Genomic DNA, 21,830 nt, shown 5'->3' with positions numbered 1-21,830 from the left:
TTCTTCTCAATCTATAAAAGTTAAAAATTAGAATCCAGGGGCTACGGGGAGAGTCATATCGATAGCCAGAAGAGCAAGGTTTGTGTTATAATTTGCAAGTGATTAATTCAAACCCCAGCAATACGTTTTCTTCTCCAAACACTTGTCCATGTGCATGCTCCCCTGTGGATGCTGCTCTTGCCTTCCACCTCTCTGCTAGTGCTCTTCTTTCTCTTCAGCACCCCAGCCGGCGTACTTGCTCCACACCACCTCTCAGCTCCTCCTAGCTACTTCCTTGACTCAAGACCAACACTTTCTTGGCCATCTGTCTCAGGATGCTCTTGAGCTGAGCCTTTATCATCTCCATTTTTTTTTTTTTTTTTTTTTTTTCCCCCCTCTGGTTGTTTGTTCCTCATTTTCCTCAAAGCTGTGTCTCCAGCTATCCAGAGTTGTTCTCTTTCTTCCCTGACTTTGTCCTTCCTCTCCAGAGGGAGGGAAGGGAGATTTCTGCTCTGCTTCTGCAATGCCGAGCCAGTCTGTCGGCTTCCCTTGCTTCCCGGCCTCCTCTCATCCTCAGGTCAGTGGGACATGCCCTGCTGCCCCGCCGATGCCTGTGTCCCCCACAGGGCTTTCAAGGAGGACCAGGACTCTGCGTGGTTGGTGGTACGAGCACAGAAGATGCTGAAGCTGGCTTGGTCCTGGCTGGTACCTTCTGCTACTCCACCCCATTCCCGAAACAGGGAAGTCGCTCCACCCAGCTGGGCATGCTCTGCACTTCCCAGGACATAAAACGGATAATATATCCTGGGATATATTCCCAGGATAAAAAAATGCTTATTTTCCAGGATATAAAATGGATAGTTATCAACAGTAGTGCTGTCTTGAACACCTGCCAGCGTATCCCTGTCTGCACAAAGTTTTGACCAGCTGTACATACCTGGCAAAGTGGAATGGGGTTTTGGCATGTTGTCAGGTATCATCTTTTTGAGCTTCTGCTGCCAGATAACCCTGGATGAGCTGTATGGAAACGTGGTGGTTTATCCTAAACTTTGAAGGTGTGTGTGGTTGTTTTTCGCCGCCAGCCTGTATCCTCTGATGCACACCAGTCTGTCCAGCAACACTGAAGTCTCTGGAGGGCATGACTGAGGTATTCCCTCCAGCAGAGATGTCCTTTTCCACAAGACAATCTCATATCTGGAAGCAGTCCCCTCAGTGATTCAAACTTGTTTTCTACTTTCAGTAACCATTACCAGGGTGAGCAACACTGGAGAAACGCCACTTTCCTGTGTCGGACTCCTGAATTGGAAAAGATCTTGAGGACAGATCTATCTCACGTTTGACTTAAAGTCATGCCCAACTTTCATCTCTGCCAGTCTTTGATAACGGAGGTGATCCATCACATTCAGTGTTGAAGGAACCTTGTGATTTTTAATTGTGCAGGACCAGAGATTTCTTCTGTAACTGCTTGTCATCGTAGGAGAAAGATTCAGAGGTGCACAGCTGCTTCAGAGCTGGTCTGTCCAGCTGGGAGGCTTTGCTGTGCAGTCCTATGGAAGTTCTTCAGCTCTGCTTCTGCTTCCCAAGGAGCTCTTTGGCCGCCTTCTAGAACCAGACACAGGTCCCTGTGACACTTTGTTACCTAAAGAAAAACTGCATTAGTTTTTTCCTTCTGGAAGCCTCTCAAGCATTTTTCTGTTGAGGACTCTTCATTAGTCTGCGATGAGTAAACAGATGTTTCTAGCCTGTTTAGTAGTTATCTTTGAAGTCTTTGGTGTCCTAAGTACTTAGCCACTACAGAGAAGGTATCATGAAGAAGTAGATATATCCTATCTAGGAGACAAATCAGATGCCAACCGACCTGAAATTTTGCTAGCAAAGAAATGCAGCTGTTACTTCCTTATGAAGCATTCCACAGAAAAATGATGAATTCTTTGTTTTAACTTGTATTGTGACCTGACGTTGATATGATTTTTTTTTTCTTTCTGTTCTTTATATTTCAAAGATGTAGATAAGAAACCTTGCCAGCTGCATTGAGTCTTCTAAAAATGCTTGTGACTAGAAAGGTACAGTTTCTTCTGTACTGAAATAGCTGTCTGAGGCTAGAGAGGCAGTGCCATTGACAGTGTTTTATGGTGGCAGTATGTGATAGCCAGAGGCGACTGTTTGAAAATAAAGGAGTAACCTCATTGCAAAGGAAGCTAGAGAGCTAATTAAGGGAAGGAGAAGTTATTTATGGTGCATTGTGTAATTGTTTACTATTTCAGATATATTTGTAAGCATTTTCTATGCTATCTTAACTTTATATTCGTTCCCTTGCACTTTTATTACCTTAAATTTTCTTAAATTACACAAACATATGTTCATAAAATTGCAAAAATGGAAGATTTTTAGGGAGTTTTAATGGGCCTGGGATGCACATACTCATGTATTATAGGGAATATGTTCATAACAAAGCGCTTTCTTTGCAATATTGTCCTTTAAGAAGAACAAGGTTGCAAACAGCTAGAACAAACGACATACCAAGAGATTCACTTTGTATTAGGAGAGCGAAGTGAATGTTTGAAATGTCCTTGTTATTGACCAGTTGATCTTTCAACCTTCATTGTGTTTTTCATTTAATGCTTACATTTTTATGGAGTTGGAACAATTTAAAACTTGAAGGGAATTACACTGCTTCTCATTTCCATTAGGTTTGACAGTGACATTGTAAGTTATGTTCCCAGCAATTACCTTGCATAGTTCATAAGTTCAAAAGGTATTAAGTTCAAAGCTTGAGACCTCTGATCCAAGCAGAACAAAAAGTAGCAGAAAATGGTTTATGATAATTTAATGATCTTTAAAACAGATTATATTCATCAAGCCTAAGAAAGCTTAAAGCAAATTGATGCAAGAGCTACCCTTTCACTTAACGTGGTTTAGTTACGCAGCATGTATTTGTCGGCACCCAAGCGTGCCAGTTCCCCAGGACGGGCTCCAGACCTTCCCCATCAGACTGTGCTGCAGGCACCTCCTGCTTTTCATGCCTGCACTCAGAGGGATGCCTCTTCAGCTCTTTTTTTTGTTGACCGCTGTGTCCTCTCTGCTCACTGCACCCCAGGCCCTTGGCCTGCCTGCCTTGTCCCCAGCCTCCTTAGCTGCTCGGTGAGGGACCACTCCCTCCCCTGTCGTTTCTAGTTTAAAGCCCTGACTACCAGTTTGGCCAGCTGCTTGGCAAAGGCACTTTTTCCCTGTTTAGTCGGGTGGATCCCATCTCTTCCAAGAAACTGTTGACTCTCAGGTGGTTCCACAGTTGTAGACACCGAAACCCTCTTACCAACAGCAGCCGGTTGTTGCTCAGTACAAAAATATCAGCTCTTGTTGCTAAGAGGGATGGACTGCACCCCCCATCCGTGCTGGGGGTCCACGTGAACCCCAGAGGGTCTTGCCTTAAGCTTCTAGGCAAGGTAATGCCCTTCTACGTGCCCTGCTCCTCTCAGGAGCCGAGACATCTAATCCACAAAGCACTGGAAAGCCGTGGCCCTGCGTCCCAGTCCTCCCTTTTTAAAACCTTTGAGCCCCAGTTATTTGAGGTCCTTTGCTGTAGCTATGAGCGAGCTCTTGCTGTCCTTGCTGTGATACTTGCAGGCAATTAATCCTTTATATTACCTTTGTCTGCCTAAATCTGCTTTGTATTGGTTTGCTTAAGTTAGGTGGCAGAGCCTCTCTTCCTACATTTAGGGAAAAAGGCTTAGTTTTAGGTTTGAGCCACTGTTCTTCAAAGAGCAAGTTACTTACAAGTAGTCATTCCTTCTGTATGTGTTCAATAACTGTGTTTTGATTTAGCTTTATTAGATTTAAAATCAATATTGCTTTTCATACCAATGACCTAATCCTTATTAAAGCTCTGCCCTGACAACTTTCAAAGTTCAGCAGTTTCTTTATAAGCCTATGAAATGGGTACAGCCTGAGCTCTTTTAAAGAAAGGAAATTGATTTATTTACCTGTGCTGGATTTAAAACCAGTTCACGTATATTTTTTCTGTTGTTCCAAATAATCATAAGCAGCCTGAGACAGACAACTGTGAGTTTTATCTTGCCAAGGAACCTTCAAAAAGTCTGAGCCTGTGTGAATTACAGTGAAAATTATATTGTGCCCTTTGTTCTAGCAGCGGCTTTCAGAGAAGTTCCCAGTCTCTAGTTAGGAAGGTCTGGTTAGAATGACGCTGCTCTTGCAGTTTGCTTCTGTGCAGATGCTGTAAGTTGAGTGTCCTCAGTTTCCTCCTAACTAACTTCATAAGAGTGCACGTTTCAGAGGAATCTTTCTAAGACGGCCTCTCACTTTACAGATAAAATTCAGGGTGTGATTTGAGAAGCTGGGCAAACAAGGTAGCAGAAACCCTCTTAGAGGGTTTGTGTCTCTTACTTTTTTTCAGAATTTAGTTGCCAGATGTACCGATGGTTGTTATGCTTCTCCTCTGTGGGTTTGTGAATGGAGTAGCATCCACAGGTGTGCAGGCACAAGAGGCTTTTATTTCTTCAGAGGACAAATCAAGTGCAAAATGAAGGGGCCGTCATTATTTAGGACACCGGATTTCATAGCACTTAATGCCAAGGTTAACCTGACCTTTCCCTTGAGTGGTTGTTTTGGACCTAGTTTTTAAGATAAAAGCTATAATTCCCAACTGTTCTTTTCATGAAGCTGGTTCTTTGTGGAGAACAGAGTGAACTTTACCCGCGATGAGTTACATTTTACTTACCAGTTAACATCTGGGTTGTTTTCAGATTATATCAAAACCCAACGAACCAGCTCGCCAGCATGAAAGCCACCCTGAGGAGACAGAAGAAGAGTTACGGGAACACCAAGCCCTTTTGGAGGAGCCATACAGCGACAGAGTCGCAAGCCAAAAGGAGGCCCCAGGGCTGGCCAACATGGTGCAAGTGAAGCAAGAACCCATCGAGAGTGATGAGGAGGAATCGGAGCCGCAGCAGGAGCTGGAGTCTGGGCAGAGGCAGGCTGAGCAGGAGCTGCTCTTCCGTCAGGTGAGCTCACAAAAATACCAAGTTTGGGACTTGCTTCTTTGTAGGAGATCTTTGGTTCTTGGTAGTCACCTTATACTACTCGAAGGGGAAGAAGCTAGGGAGAACCAGCTCTTGAGGATTTGCTCCGTAAAGGAACCTGCAGGTCAAATCAGTGCCATCCTTCCCTGGAGGCACCGTGTCAACTCGGAAGTCCCAGGGGGGAGAATCTGGATCACCTGCACAAAACACACGCAACGTGCTTGCAGCCCCTGAACCACTTTCTGCTTTGTTAAAGACACAAAGTGCATCTTTAACATTTTTGAGCACTGAATACTAGCAGAGGATTTTACGTTTTGAAACAAATTGCCCCAGAGAAAGGCTAGATAAGGGAATGAAGGATGTGGTTCACTGGAGAGGGTTCCTTCTTCACAACTGGGGATCGCAGCTGGGCTCGCTTCTGAGGGTAAACACCAGAGGCTTGTGGATTGCAAGTAATAAATCCAGTAACAAAGTGGCGTAGCATAATCTTCCCAATTACATGGCAGTCTCCCAAAATCTGTCAGTTGTGGTAGCGGTAATGAGGGTGAGCAGGTTGCAGTTCTCTTAAGGCATCAGCGCTCTGCTTATCTTTGCAGCCCTTAGCACTCAGCGTCTGACTGTACCTACAGCCGCCCGTAACGCCCGCACGGGATCTGCAGCCAAGAGCAGATTGCTGTAGCCATGCCAGGGTGTAGCGCTCTGAGTAAATCCACAGCCCTTGGCTAGGGAAAACGGACTTGTGCCAGGTTTGCAGTTGCAGCGGCTGTGAATCAGGTGCAAATGGGTTGCTCCCTGTAGTCAGCCCCATCTCCCTGCTCCCTGCCTCGTCCTAGCAGGGCGGCGCTGACTCGCCTGTCCCCCGTGGATGTCTCTGCCTGTTGTTACTCAGAGACTGAATTTTCGGTTCCTTACTGAGCAGCGTTATCATCGTGACAGCGCTGCCTTGAAAGATCAGTGCCGTTGCCACCCTTGCTTGTGCAAACTGCTTTTTGACTTCTGCTGTCACATCTGAGCCTCACTGCCTTAGTAAATAAGCAAATAAAGAAAATGTAACATGCTGCTAATGACAGACCAGGGCGATAAGATTCCTCTGAAAATGCAACCCCTCCACCCTAATCCTGAACGCGTGATCGCACCTGAGGGGTCTTGAAAACATTCTGTCCTTTGCAACTATTTTGCCTCAAAGAGGAGAGGGAATAAACAGAGAAAAGAGGAACCGTGTTAGGCTGTGGTTGCGGTGTGGCAAGCTGGAACAGCCATCCCTTCTGACCAAGAGCCTGTCCAGCTGATGCTGTGGCTGTGCAGAGAGCCAGCTCCGTTGAAAACTCCCTCTCCTGCCTGGGGTCGGGTTGAGCTGGCCTCCTTCCATGGCCTGGTGCGGTGCGCTGTTAAATGTACCGCTGCAGCAGGGTGGGAGCACAGGGGGAGGAAGACGAGGCCAGTCCCGTGGGGAGGATGGAGCTGCTTCTAGTAATGACCCTGCCAGTGTGCACCAGCTTCAGGGCTGGGGTTCGAACGTGCTGTGCTTGCCTGACGTCGCTCTGCAAAGGTGCACATCTTGATTTGCTTTATGCATCTGCGTGCGCTTGTTTAGCAGGAGAAGGAGTCCAAGCCTGCGAACCTTAAAAATCCTTTAAAACCCTTTCATGAAGGCACCGCGCAGACTTTCAGCAGCTCCCTGCTTCTTTCCCCCGCAGCAAGCTCTTCTGTTGGAGCAGCAACGCATTCACCAGCTGAGAAACTACCAGGCGTCGCTGGAGGCAGCTGGCATGCCCGTCTCTTTCGGAGGGCATCGGCCTCTGTCCCGTGCACAGTCCTCACCCGCCTCGGCCACCTTCCCGATGTCCGTCCAGGAGCCACCCACTAAGCCAAGGTTCACAACAGGTAACGTTTTGGGGCGGTGGGGCTGTGGTTATTTATCATTTCGCCCTGTGTTGGTTTTTTTTCTGCCCTGTCCCTGCAAAGCCGTCTGGTTGGGGGTCTGCGTCTCAGCTGCCTTCGGGGACTCCATAACATCCCGTCTTCTTCAAGGATAAGATTCAGTTGTCTTATACCCTGTCGTCCTGGCTTGTCCCTTCTCCCAGAAGGACAGACACCCTATAGTCCAGACAGAAAATAGCCTGCAAAAATCAATAGAAGCATAGCACAGTACTTTAATTATGTATCTCCAGGAAAAAAAAAAAAAAACAAAAAAAAAACAAACAAAAAAAACGAGTCATATGCTGTGATAAAGCTGATTTAGATGCAAGGCGGAGAGAGGCAGTGTTATTGAAAAAGGACAGCATGCCAAACTCAGTATCTGTTGGCTGTATTTTCTGCACCTACTCCAGTCCCTGTGCAATCTCATGCCATAAGTTATCCACTCCAGGCTCTGTGCCAGCCTACCCTCCTTCTGTAACGCAATCTCTGCCCAGGAGTCTGTGCCTGTAGGTTAGGAAAAACGAGGTGAGTTGGTTATTTCAAGTTGTCTTGAACAGGGAAACAGACTGACGAGTGTTTTCTTACCTGTTCAGTCTTCGTCTCGAAGGAAAGTTACGGGTGCAATTCTGCATTTGTCAAGTGAAAACCAGAAGTGCAAAGAAGGTGTTCATCTCCCCACAAAGATTAAAGGCAAAAAATAATTATTCTTCCTGAATCCTGACAATCAACTTTTTTCCACCAAAATCCTTTCTGTCTATTCAATAGCTTTAGTAACAGATGAAATTTCGTTTATGTGCAACTTTTCAAGTCCTATGTTGGGAGATTAGGCGGACTTATTTTGAAGTCCGCCTTCTTCCTCAAATGTCAAGCTCTATTTTGTGAATGAACATTTTGCAATGTGATGTGTGCCCTGGGAAAAGGAAGGGGGAAAAAAATCTAGAACGCCCAAATAAGAGCAACCCATGATTTTGTTTCTCTTTCACTTATCCATTTATTCTTACTTAACCCACACTTTCTGCATCATTAGAATCAGCACTGTGAATCGGGTTTATTTTCAGACACTGATGGTATAGTAATAGTGATATGTTAAATACGACTTTGTTCTTCAGCTGCTAGCTGCAGGGTGGGAAGCATGTGTGATCAGCTCTGAAAAAGCCCAGGCAGTATCTCATTTTTGCAAATCAGCCCTTTAAGTCTCTATTTGTTGTTAATATTGAAACCCTGAATTTCAGCAAACCTGCATTTCTAATGCAAGCAGTTACAGCAAGATTATTCTAGATTTTGGCTTTTGCCAAGGGTGCAAAGAAGGGTAGTCGCCTGGCTCACGGTCAAACCAGATGAAAGTTGAGCACTTAGACCAAAACCTTGGTGCTTTAAAAACAAGGAAGCCTGGCCCTACTTTTCAGAGATTATGCATTCCCTCTGTTTCTTCCCTTCTCCGGTATTTAAGTTGCATTGTCAATCATATGCAAGACTTTGAACATACAATAACATTTCCTACCAGAGGATATAAGCTTGACTCAGATATATGCCTCTAAATTTCATTTAAAATTACAGGTAACGGTAAGAATGCAGATTTTGAGAGCTGTGCTGCTTTGAAGACACTGTTGCAACGTCAATTTATTTTCCTTGGAGGCAGGGTTTAAACAAGAAGAAGTGGCTCAAAGTAGGAGGTGGAATATCGCATTGCTTTCATCCATCGCAAGGATATGAAGAATGCTTAGTGTAGTTCACCTGCAAAATGTCCTTCGCGTGGCGTTTGTCCATGTCAGGACTCCAAGGGCTTGGTTTTTCCATTGCCTCCTCTCTCCTGCAGTTCTCTGCATTTATGCTAGGTGAGGAAAAACACAGTAAAATGCTGTCAAGGGAGGAAGCGTTGGGCATTCACTGCCACTAATAAAGGTGCAAAGCATGAAAGGTGAGACCTTTCTACTAGTCCTACATCTAGTCCTTCACCTCACATAAAAGGTGAAGGACTAGTTTAATTAACCATCACTATCTGCTTAACAGCAGCAGGCAAAAAGAGCCTACTACCGTGGGCATGCAAGCACAGAGACAAGGCAGGCGTTGCAGCTGCTGAGCATGTGTGTGTGAGTTTGATTGCTAATGTTTTCTTGAAGTTGTCGACGGTGTGTCGGAAATTGTGGTTTTGGAGGTGGATACTAAAGCTTAATCACTAGGATTGAACTATTCTTTGAAAGGCAGGAAATTAAAGTCTTGGGTATTTTTCAAAGCAAGCAGTGCTGAAGTGCATCAGGCGGCTTCTTCACTAGGATAATCCATCTGTTTGATAAGTGGCTGCTTTGCTTTGGAGATTGATCCTAACACGATTATGTGCTTTGGATTTCAGAGGAATTAAGGTTTGAATTGTGATCATTTTGTGAGAGTGCTGGAAAAAACAAACTTCATCCAGTGGCCCTAATGAAGCCAACTGTGATCACTCAAGACACAAATGTGGCTCTTAAGAGATCAGTTATTGTCCAGCAGACAAAGGAATTGTTCATCACTTTCATGTTCGGGATATTATCTAGAAAACGCTACGCTAATGCTTTCTCTGGACGGAGTTAGGACCAGACAGCTTAAAATTCTGGGGTTTATGTATAATTTATTTTCCTGTCTCTGCCGGTGACCAGTACCTGAGACTTCAAAGGTATAAAGACCAACATAATACACCTCTGAAACGTGATGTGCATTACCCCACATGAAAGTGAAAACAGTGCCCTTCCCGACTTCTTCAAGTGATCAGTTTTATGTCCCGAAGCATGACATTTAATTTTCCTTCCTACTACCATATAAAAGAAAGCTAGTCCTTGAACTTGTCCTCACTAGCACAAGTAGCCCCCTTGACTTTAATGAGTACTTCTGCACGCACTGTTCTACACACTTGAATAAGACTTCTCAGGTTAGGCCATTAATTTGCATAGCTCCAATTATCCAGTCTCTGATCTCCTGTAAAAATGGTTCCACAAATTATTCTGATGTTCTGCATTAAAGTATTTTTCATTTCTGATGAAGGCATTTATTCTCTCCTGTGCAGAGCAATATAATTATCTGAACCTCAAATCATATGTTTGTTCTGCCAAGAAAAGCGAGTTGGTTATGCTTTAGTGCTGACCTTTAAAAATGATTGTTCTCATGTCTTAAAGAGTATTGCTTCCAGCACCACTTAATTTAACTTGTAATGGCCAATGTAGTTTCGTATTTTAAGCTTAAATTGCCGAGCTTTCCTTTGTGTGTGTGTGTCTTCATCTGAGTGTCCCTGACCACAGGAAGGAACTTGGAACAGTTCCCTTCTTTCCAGTGGTTTAGGTTTTTCAAAAAGAGAAGTGTTGAGTGACGTGCGATTACAGTACAGAAGAACTTCATTGAAATCCTACCGTTATCACTGAGTCATGGGGGAAGGTGGAACTTTATAGATCAACCAAATTCTATAAACACCCCCCCCCCCCGTAGCCTCCGCTAACAAACAGAGATGAGTAGGCACCCTAGCACCCTTTTCTGAAAACCTTTTCTTTAACCCTTTCGTCTACCTAGGTTGAATGGGCTCAGTTGCCAAAACCCATTTTAGATGCATGCACGTATTTTAAACACGTGCAGCTTCCCAGCGCTTGCGGGTGCAGCTGAGGAGCTGCTGGTCCGTGCAGCCGGGGATCTCACCCACAGCCACCTGTGGTTGTGCTCTCAGCGGTGCCGCGCTCGCAGTCGCCGCCGAGTAGGTTGAGCTGATAAATGCCACTGCCCGCTTTTGAGGTGACACCAAGTTTCCTTCAGAAAGCCTGGGAGAGACCTGGCAGATCTGCTGCACTGTAGGAAGACAAGGGAACAGCAGAAGAATAGAAGGTCAATGCAAAAAAAAACCTGTTTTTTCATTTGCATTTATCTTTGGTTTGATCGGTGTTGGCTTCTGCCCTGCCAGGCTCTAGGGTTACCCAGCTACAAAATAGAGAACAAGGTGGAGATTTTTAATCTGGCTGGGTGTTGCTTTACCTGTGTACCTTGAGTTGCAGCATGATAGTTTTTCGGGAGTTACTATTTAAATCTTAAAGACTTGGGGAAAACACCCTTTAAAAAGAAACTTGCAACACAGACTCACCTATCGAGTATTGAAATGGTCTTAGACCCCTTTTAACTTTGCAGTGCAATCAGTATCATTCACTGTCAGGTTGCGCCCAGCTCCCAAGTAGTGAAAATACTTGTTAGAGCTACAGTATTAGGCATCGTCTGGGCATCCAGAAGGCGAGTGAGAAAAGGCTGCTTAAAAAACACTACTTGAAAATGCTTGATTTTTTTCCCACAAACTTACGAAGATCTGGCATGAACCTGCCTCGGATTTATCTCCAGGTTGGAGTGGCCTTTGCCGATGAGGTACAGCTTTGTGTTCATAGCTTTCCAATATTATATTTTACTTGACTTTTCCCAGTTCCATTAGAGAATTCTCTGATGCTCTCTCTTGCCTGTGCTCCATGCAGTGTGCTTTCCCGTTGCCCTTCTCTTTGGCCACCACCTGAGCACCATCTTTTAGTCCTTGGTCTCTAAGGTCGGTGGCCAAAGAGGGTGCTGTCCTGGCCCTGCCACCTCCAACAGCAGAATGCCCATGGGCTGAAGGGAGCTGGGGTTCCCCCCAGACAGGTCAGCAGCTATCTGATGAATGACTTGCTGCTGGTACTTCTTTTTGTTTAAGTTCAAGGCTAGTTGTGGACTGTGGGGAAAAAAAAAATATATATATATATATATATATATATATATATATATATGTTGAATAGGTACGTATGCAGTTTAAATCTATAAAGCCTAGTTGTAGCCCCTGTAGCTATGTCTGGAAATCAGAGAAGGCAGAACCACTTTCCTTTCTTTAATATGAACGATTTAGCCAACTCTAGTGCAGTCCCATATTGTTTAAGAGGACATCTACATGGGGTTCTCCTGGGTAACAAATACTCTGTCAAAATGCATGATGTCCCCTGAAGGTGAGTTTTCTTCAAAGATAAGTTAACCTGAGGGGAGGTTACTGCAGACCTTGCGCTAGTTTGTTTAAACTCAGACTGGGGAGTTCTCATGGACAGCCAGCCTGACTGTTGGGCTACAGCTTCTTCTCAGGTGACATTTACTGTGCTTGCCTTTGCCCAGCAGCTCCTGATGCTGGGAAGCAAACGTGGGAGACCTCTACAGAACTTTACGGCACGATCTTATTTAATTGAACTTTGGCTAACCCAAAGTCAGTCAATTAACCAGTGCTATGTTCTCTTCCTAGAACTGAATGTGGTTTGGGTTTTCTTGGGGTTTTTTTTTTTTGTATTTTTTTTTTTTCCTTTGCACTCTTACAGCAAAGCAAGGAACTGCCAGATACTTCCCCTAAGGCTGAATACCTGAAAGTGTCAGTGCCAGGGTTTGCCTCAGAGGGGAAAGCCAAATTTTTCAGTGGCAGAACATGCCTACGCTCAGGCAAAAGGTGTGACTGCAGCTCGAGCCAGGCTTGGGTACATGCAGCAGCACGGCGCGCAGCTCCGGGCTACGTGTCCATCTGTGTTCCCAGGGGCTGGTTTCTTACAAGCCCCTTTGAAGTCGGCGCCGTTGCAAACTGTTTATGGGTACTCGAACGGGCTGGGTGAAAGCTCCTTGGGCCGTGTCCCTGCTGATTTCGGGGGAGCGGTATCGGTTGGAGTGCAGACCCTTTAACGTCGGGATCTGGGAGTAGCTCCTGCCTTTGCTGCTAATTCAAAGGCTTTGGATTCTCGTCAAGACCTTTGATTTGCAACTTTATACTGCGCTTTCAGGCAGATATTTCTTTCAAGGAACCTTACACCTTGGGGGGAAAAAAAAAATTTCAACCCCTTTTGTTCTCTTTTCTGGAGCTTCTGGCTGAAGGGAAGGGTAGATTTAAACATTTAACTGTGCCTCCTTTGCTTGAGTGGAAAAAAAAAAAAAAAAAAAAAGGTCTTTTGCCACTGGGACTGCGTCTCTGTGGAGGACCTGCTGTTTTCCTCCAGTGGAACATTGGCTATGAAATCATAACTCCCCTTCCAAAAACGTACCCGGGCAACTCTGGAGCATGAATCAAAGTCTCCTACGCTGTTGTCATGCCATAAATACTTGGTAATGCAAGGGGATTTAGCTGCCTGACTCCCACGTTCAAATGAAACAACGCCGCTAAATACCTACATATCGTGCTGAATAATTATGCCCAAGTGTGTGCTAATAGCCTTAATTAGCATGTTGTCAAATAATGTTGATGCAAAGACTCCAGCACAAACTATTTTATGAAACATAGTGCATGCTAATGACTTATTCCTTCTGGTTTTTAATCCCAAACCCTGGAGTAATTTTAGCAGCAATTATAGAAGTACCCAGCAGAAAAGTTGCAAGTCAGTCCCCTCCTAGATCACATTCCTATGCTGGCACCTCTGGATTCATATTGATGCTTTCAGTTGTCACCTCCTTCTGTTCATTCTCACACCTTAAGCCTGCAGAAAAATCTTGGTGACTAATTTCTTTACCGGATCTGTTGAGGATTTCCAGAGGAAGGAATCATTGCAGGTTTGGTGCTGTCTCAAAGCAGCATCTTGGATTTTCATTTCTCAGAGCTGTGTGGCTCCTGGTGAAACACAGTCTTTGTCAAGAAGTGTTCAGCTGAATATAAAGCACTGTCGTAAAAAAAAAAAATAAATAAATAAAAAAGAGGGGGTTTTCCATATATCTGGCAAATTAGTTTCGGTTTTGTTCTTTTTTTTTTTTTTAACTGAGAGCAATTTTGTAATCTCTGCCGCAGGCCTTGTATATGACACCTTGATGCTGAAGCACCAGTGTACCTGTGGAAACACCAACAGCCACCCAGAGCACGCGGGGAGGATCCAGAGCATCTGGTCCCGGCTCCAGGAGACGGGTCTCCGTGGCAAGTGTGAGGTAATAAAAATACCAGCGAAGGGGGAGATGAGGTGGTGGGCCTGGCAAAAAAACGGAGAATTTAGATTTCTTTGGCTGATTGGACTGCTGGATTATGAGCGGTTTTGGGGGTTGGTTTCTGGTCTCGACAAGAGCGTTTGTACCAAACCTGCAGCTCGGGCTGTTGACTGCTACCTGGATGTGCAAACTTTATACTGCGTTCTGGCTTGAAATTTTTATAGCTCCAGATGTTGGCAGTGTTTTGCCATATGTGGCCTAAATTTAATCCATTCCTAGATGTCTGCTTATGCTTGGGAGTGCGCGTCTGTCAGGAGTACTTTTCTAGCAATCTGATTTCATTGCATCACGATGACTGTTAGAAATTTCGTGAGAGGTTGGAGAATGTTCTTGCCCGATGTTGCCAATGAAGCTGCTTCTGTAATTTTCGGTCCTGTTGCCTATAAACTGGAAGTGGCTACCAAGCATTGCATTTTGAAGCAGCCAAAGATAAGAGCACAACATAAAGTAGCCGTGTTAGTTGTTATCACTCCAGTCATGGCAACAAAAGCTGTGGAGCGACAAGTTGGTATTTCTGTGGTTTAATAACTTTTTTAATACTCTTTGATAAATAATGGACAACTATAATGAAGATACTGTAAAAAGAATGAGGGTAGGAGGATATAACTAAGCACTATGCCATCACAAGAGGTTAAATTAACTTTATTGGACATACATATTTTAAGAGCGAGGCAAACTAAGAGAGCAGCTTAGATTCCGAAATACAAAGACTAATAATAGTGATTAATAACAATTATTATTCATAACTAATAGCAGTGATGATAAATTCATGGTAGTCTGTGCTCATCAATTCTTTGAGCGTCTGAGAGGACTGAAGCACACGGTATATTTGATTTCTGTCGGCATCTGGCTGGGAATGTTTTCTGAGCAATCAGAAGAGACATCCACGTGGTGGCAGCATTGCCATTGGCTAAAGTTCCCTGTCCTACCCGTATTTATCCCTGAAGAGAGCAAGGAAGAACTTAAAACCTGTTTCTGTCTATGGGGACCTGGTTAATTTAGTTTTGTGTGTATTATTTGGGACAGAAAAAGAAAAAAAAAAAAAAGTACCCCACTGCTGTCTAGCTCCTCTGTTTAGAAGCAGGAGTTAACTTATGCAGTACTAATTGCCTTGTCTCCTAAATTTAAATTACGGATGTTCTCCAATGTCTAAGTTCTTCACTGTATGATCCCAGGCAACTGTTATTTTCCTTGATTTGGTATTTTCGGTTGCTCTCCCAATTGGAGTTGTTCTTATTGTTCACTTGCTTTCCGCCTGTGTTTCCCTCCTGACCATTGGTGAAGTTCAACCTCACCTTGACTGTTCTTGTTTCTGAAAACAGTAAATATGTGAGGTTAGCTTTCTGCCTCAATTCCAGTGTTTTCTTCTCTGATGGCTCTCTTATGCCATTTCAGGATAACCAGCTGCTCTAATTGCCCTTGCTTCTCTCTCATTAGTGTTCCGGTTCTTTACCCCCACCATCTACTAGTCCTGCCCACACCTGCATCAAACTTTCCTTCTTTATCTTAACTTTTCTCATGGGCTTGATGGGCACAAGCTTCCCCTCTTTTCCCATCTCCTTCCTACGTCATCCCTTCACTCTTCTGTCCTTGGTAGGGTGTTTTCTGGAGCCGCCCATTCACTTCCTATTGTCCGTGACCAATGTCATTCTTTTCCACGTTGCAAAGCCGTTTCAGCACTTCCCTGCATGTCAGTCTTTCTCAGTTGCAACTTGTCTATCAGTGAGCAGAGTGTGATCAGTGTAGGGGTTTCCTTCACGAGGGATCTCTGCTGCTAGGTTGGAGCATGGGCATGAGCTGTTGACATTGCCTGGGACGATGGACTTGTGACCGTACCCCACGGATGGGAATGCAATAGAAGTAACATGTAGAAAGCTTCAGTCTTTGATTTAGAAGGAATTTTGCAGTCTGGCCTAATAGTTACGCTTACATTTAGTAATCATGTTACTTTTTCAAATCCCTGTTGCCTTTTGATGACACCAAGCTGAGTGGTGCAGTTGACATGCCGGAGGAACCGGATGCTGTTCAGAGGGACCTGGACAAGCTGGAGAAGCGGGCCCATGTGAACTTCATGAGGTTCAACCAAGCCAAGTGCAGGGTCCCGCACCTGGGTCAGGGCAACCCCCAGGTATCAGTGGGGATGAAAGGACTGAGAGCAGCCCTGAGGAGAAGGACTTGGGGGTGTTGGTGGGGGAAAACTGCCCGTGAGGCAGCCCCGTGCGCTCGCAGCCCAGAACCCACCCGTGCCCTGGGCTGCAGCCAGAGCAGGGGGGGCAGCAGGGCCAGGGGGGGGATTCTCCCCCTCTGCTCCGCTCTGGGGAGACCCCCCTGCAGTGCTGGGGCCAGCTCGGGGGCCCCCAACAGCAGAAGGACCCAGAGCTGCTCGAGCGGGGCCAGAGGAGGCCACGGAGATGCTGGGGGGGCTGGAGCAGCTCCCCTGGGGGGCCGGGCTGAGAGAGTTGGGGGGGTTCAGCCTGGAGAAGAGAAGGGGCCGGGGAGCCCTTCGAGCGGCCTCCCAGGGCTTAAAGGGGGCTTACAAGAAAAATGGGGACAGTTTTTTGTAGATCCTCTAGTGATAGGACAAGAGCTAATGGTTTCAAACTAAAGAGACGTAGATTCAGACTAGATATAAGGAAGAAATTTTTTACCAAGGCAGTGGTGAAACACTGGGACAGCTTGCCCAGAAAGGTGGTAGATGCCCCATCTCTGGACACATTCAAGGCCAGGTTGGACGGGGCTTGGAGCCACCTGGTCTAGTTAAAGATGTCTCTGCTCACTGCAGGATGACCTTTAAATATCCCTTCCAACCCAAACCATTCTGTGATGTTGAAGCTCCATGCAGGACAGCGTGATGTGCAAAACTTTAGCAGAGCTGTTTATGTAAGGATGGTGATGCAGCCTGTTATGTATCTACATTTTTTTTTTTATGGATTATAACTGCTCCATCTGCATAGCCAGCCCTATAGGCACTCGTAAGGAGATGAATATTTTCAGAATTATTACAAATTAGGTTTGCAGCGAGTCAGCAGCAACACCTGGATTATAGCACTCAGAAATTTGCCAGGCTGTACACTTAATTTTTTGCTGAGCTTCTGTTTTATGCCTTTTTTTTTTTTTTTTTTTTGAGCTGGTCTTGCTGACAGACACATCTGTGCACGCTCATTTTTGTCTTCACTGTTGCAGGTCTTTTGTCCTGTGCCTCAGACATTAGAAGCCAGTTCAGTAAGCCCAAGGGCCTGGTGTGAAAATTGTTTGTGATTAGGTGGTTTAATCCATTTCTCACAACTTGTATTTGTAAAAGGACAGTTTGAACTTTGACATTTCTGTATCCTCACGTTTCCCCTTCCTTTCTTAACAGCCCTTTGCTATGGTCCGGGTGTGGATATAGTTTGATCCTGTTGGTTGCAAGTAGTTGCTTGACATGGTTTAAAACCACAGCTCCCTGCATGGTAAATAATCCCATGCACACTGTGTGGGATCAGACAAGACTCCAGTGGATCCCTGTCCTCTTCCAGGAGTTTAACAGCTCTCATTCCTCCCCGCGACTGCACGCTGCAAATAAATTCCAGCTCTGCTTTCCTATGCAAGCTCAAACAATTCTCAGTGTCTGTCTCCTGGAAGTGTTCTTTTGGTGTTTCTGTTGCACACATGCCCCAAGCCAGAAAAGGGCTCACAAATAAATATTTTTAACAGGCATGCAAACAAATACTTGCTTTGAAATTTCAGAAATGAACTAAGCTAAAACCTGTTTTCATCAGGCAGCCGAGAGGCTCCTAGACAACCTGCCAAGTGCTGAATTCCCACCGTTTCTCTCAGAGGCAATAGAAGTGATCCAGAAGGGGCATGAATATTTTTAGAACAGAAAAAAACACATTGTTTCTCCTCCCCGCCTCTCATTTTTCAGTAGTGAATCCGATATGTATTTGCTAAAGTTGTCCAAAAACTGCTTTACATCCAGCCGAGGGGAAAGCATGCACCAGATTTGCAGTGTGATCGGTAAGGGTCTGGCAGAGTTGCACAAACTTAAAGATGACCCTTCGGAGTGAAAGCAGTCGTCCAAACTTAACGACAGCTGTGGTTGAGAGTATTGCTTGTTTCATTAAGTTAGCTTTATAAAATACGACAATTACTCTGGTGTACGTTCAGAATTTAAAAGCAACAATTATACTAATTGAGGCGATCTCAATAAAAGACTCTGCCTCCCAAACAAAAACCCGAAATCACAGTATAGTATAATCCTCCCAGCCTTCATCAAGAGCGCGAGGAAATCGATAGCTGTGTGCTTCAGAGGTAATCAGATCCCCGGGCTGCTCAACCAGGATGGGGAAGAATGAGTTCCTCAACAAGGGTCCATCTCCAAGCCCGTCTTGGCAGCAATCCTGCCTTGGTTAAAGCACGAGGACTGTGAGCTGAAGGTTAATTGCAGCTGGGGAGGACGGACACGAAAAATCAGACCCCGGGCTGGGCGGCCGCTCGGTGTGCAGGATGGGACCGGGCGGTGCAGCCTCCGCAGAGGCGCTCCAGGGCCAAGGTTTCCCATCGCAAAACACCGAGGGCAGGCGGGAGGTTGGTGGCGGCGGCGGTGCCCGGGGAGCCGGTCTCTGGAGGGAAACTTTATAGCTACTTTCATGGCTTTTTGGGGGGGCCGCAGCTGAAGCAAGATCCAGCTCACGGTCCCTCAAGATCCATACCCTGTTCTTTTGAAATAGCATGAGGTGAAAGGGTGAATAAAATGCAAACTAAGAGACTAGTGGGGTTTTTCTTTTTTTTTTTTTTTTTCCAAGATGCAAGGGAAAAAGTGGCTCCAAGGAAATGGATGAAGAGTGAGGAAGGACGTGTATAAAGCAGTAGGAGAGGAGAGGTGGTGTGGCATCGCGAAAGTCAGATTTCATGCAGGGAGAGGCACCGAGGAAATGGGGTAAAGAGCCAATGGGGTAAAGAGCCAACTACTTCCTCAGGGTTAAGAAGCCAACTCCTGAGCTGAAAAGCCAGGATTTAGCTGCCAGGAAGGACATTAGACAAAAGGAAGGGTAATTTGGAATGAGTAAGCTCAATAGACAGCACGAAACCTCAAAGATAAGAGTATCATGACTTAAGAGCTCTTAGGAAGTGAAGAACTGCTCAAATTAGGAGCATGGTCAGCAGGCTGAGCCGTAGACTGAGATACAAGACATGAGTCTGGAAACAGGAGTGAGGGATGTGTTGTGTTCTCTAACTTTATTCGGGGGGGGGATTGAATCTATTTTCTTGCTGTCTTTGTGTCAGAGCCAAAGACAGAGCTTGCGGTGCATGAGCTGGGAGAGGAGAAAGGTGCAAAAGCCTCTTGACCATAATCCTTTCTAGACAAGCAGTGTTTGCTCTGACATTTGTGATATATATTTGTTTCACTAAGTAGTAGCTTTTCCCTTGAATGTGTTCCACTTGCAGCACAGAAGGAAGTTCTCCATCCACTTGCTGTTTCTGTTTGGTTGTGGGTGTCACAGGGAGGGGAGGGTGGCATCGATACCCTCCCAAAGAGCACGGAGCTTGGGTGGCTTGGTAGGGCCACCTACTTTAAACGGGAACAGCCCTTCCTCATCCTGGGGAGCCGAAGCTAGTTTGCATCCACGGAGGAGCTAGCATGTTCTTGCGATGGGCGGCCGTTCTCCTGGTGTCTTCACGCAGCGCCAAGAAATACAAAATGCTATTTTTGTACATCCCCTAAATGCAGCAGCTGAAAATGGGTCAGTACGTCTTGTTCAAAAGGAAGAGAGTCGGCATATGGGTTAGAGGGAAGCTGTAAAAGCCTGTAAGGGGGGACTGAGACAGGCTTACCACGAACAAAAAAGGAGGACGGGATAAAAGTTCAAGGGGGATTTGCCAGATATTTCCATCCCTTCCGGGTCTAGCATTTTTGTGATTATTGCCTCTTTAATGGGATGCTGTATTTTTGCCTCACCATTAACCTCAGGAAACCTAGGTGGTGGAGCAGAGCACGGAGAAAATGAAAGAGGAGCTGGAAAGCAGGAGTGCCAAAATTAGGAGAGGCAGGGCGGCCGAGCGCTCCAGCCGTGCTTTGATTTCTGCTGCCTTACACCTCCAGCGGTTTTGCAAAGTGATTTCCTGTGCGCTTTGCAACACATGATGGAGGCTTACGCTGAAGGTTTGAGTCCAAAAGAAAAAAAAAAAAAAAAAAATCCCTTGACTTTGTTCAGATGTGGAGGTCCTGGAGTCCCCGTGCTCCAGCCCGGGGTGCTGTGGCTGGGCCGGGCTGCAGCCCGAGGCGGCGGCGGTCCGAAAGCGGGAGCTGCTTGGCTGGAAGTGCCGATGCCTTTGAAGCCTCTCATCTGTAGCACTCTGCTGCAAAGCATGGAGCACACGGAAGTGCTTTCCGAGCAGTGGCAAGGCTTTCTGAGCAGTGGCAAGGCTTTCTGAGCAGTGGCAAGGCTTTCTGAGCAGTGGCAAGGCTTTCCGAGCCGCGGCAGCGCTCGGGAGCGAGAGGCACGGGCTGACCTTCCCTTCAGAACAAGCTTTCCATTTGGAAGTCTGTTCTTTTTAGGAGCATGATTTCTTTTTTTTTTTTTTCTCATTAGAAACTCTGCTTCTCCAGGAACACGGAAGTCTTAAAAAAGCAACTGGCTTTGAGGAAAGCCAGGGTGAGGGCTGTGCAGGAGACGCGTGCATGAGATCCTGTGTGGGCTGCGCAGCGGGATGCTCGTTGCTGAGGCTCACATTTTGGGTGACTCTGGGACCCCTACAAGAGGCTTTCACAGAGCCTTCCAACATTCTGCTTTTCACTATTTATATTTAAGCATTATTATTGTGGAGGGGAATAATTCTGTCATTCCTTCTGTAGGAAACAACCCCTCAAAGTGACAACTCCTTTGAAAATGTTTCAGTCCAAATCACAACAAAATAACCGTGAAGTAATTCTAAGCCATATAAAATACTTCTCCTTTCTTTTATTATTTTTTCTTGGAGGAGGGGGGAGTGCATACATGTTTCTGAAGCAAAGCAATCCACATTTCTAAGTAACTCCTTCCCCTCTCACCTCTTGACTTACCCCTGACCTTAGCTCCTTCTCAACTCACTGCATATTTCCCCTGCCAACGTTTCAGAGGCAGTCACAAGCTCCCAGTTAAAAGTTGAGGTGTTTTTTCCACTGCTGGCAGTTGGTTGCCTTCTCTGGCATACCTGATATCCCCCCGGTGCCATCTGCCTGCTGGGGAGCGCTCCCTCCTGTGCAAGAGGCCATGGCATGGTCCTTGTACACCCAAGATTTAGCATCTCCAAGTAGCAGTTTGTTCTTACAAACATATTTTCCACTGCAGTTGGGCGGCTGCAATAAATGGTAAGCCCCAAAGGTATGCTGGACCCCTATGGCAAAAAAAATGGGAAAAGATCAGCAGTTTGTAAAACGTGGAGTTGGATCCTGCGGTAAAAGCTTTGCCATGATCTCCAGTGGAGCCAAGGTTTTGACTTCGGTGTGCATCTGCCCTTCTGGGTTTCAGCTGGCGCACAAAAGCAGGGATGTGCATATTTGCTACAGTGCTTCCAGCTCAACCTGCATCATTGTATAAGGAAACAGTTTGCAGCACATTGAATCTTGTGGGATTTCCGAGATGAGTTTTAGAGCAGAAAGCTTGTAACTGACCCTTAGTTGCTTGAAGGTTCAGTTTGGAAGGTGATGTGTTTGGGAGAATTTTTTAGGATGCATTTTCATCAGTAAATCACTTTATAATGGCTTATAACTGAAATCCCGAGTATTCAGTGGCCGAGCAATACCTGTGTGATTTAGCAAATGCCCTGCAGTAGTATTTGTAAAACACAAAAAAGCCTGAAGATGACTTTATATGTCAAGCTAATAATAAGAGATGAAACCAAAACCTGTCTTACAATGAATTTTTTTCACGTAAGAGTTTAAGAGAGTTTAGTTAAGAGAGTTAAGCAGTTAATCGG

General features: G+C 45.5%; 1 protein-coding gene across 12 annotated transcripts in view; it reads left to right on the top strand.

The window, feature by feature from the left end:
• The window catches only part of HDAC4 (histone deacetylase 4), a 267,634-nt gene that overhangs the window by 200,305 nt on the left and 45,499 nt on the right, over positions 1 to 21,830 (top strand). For all 12 annotated transcript variants that reach the window (XM_042783708.1, XM_042783716.1, XM_042783715.1 and 9 more), the window contains 3 exons: positions 4,740 to 4,997; positions 6,713 to 6,899; positions 13,702 to 13,835. In XM_042783708.1, the coding sequence (XP_042639642.1) occupies positions 4,740 to 4,997; positions 6,713 to 6,899; positions 13,702 to 13,835 (579 nt within the window). The remainder of the gene's footprint in view (positions 1 to 4,739; positions 4,998 to 6,712; positions 6,900 to 13,701; positions 13,836 to 21,830) is intronic.

Source organism: Tyto alba, unplaced genomic scaffold, assembly GCF_018691265.1.
Source record: "Tyto alba isolate M040663 unplaced genomic scaffold, T.alba_DEE_v4.0 Super-Scaffold_7, whole genome shotgun sequence".
In the NCBI taxonomy this organism is placed as follows: Eukaryota; Metazoa; Chordata; class Aves; order Strigiformes; family Tytonidae; genus Tyto; species Tyto alba.
The sequence above is the reverse complement of the archived record's forward strand: the minus strand, read 5'-3'. Positions and strand labels throughout refer to the sequence as shown.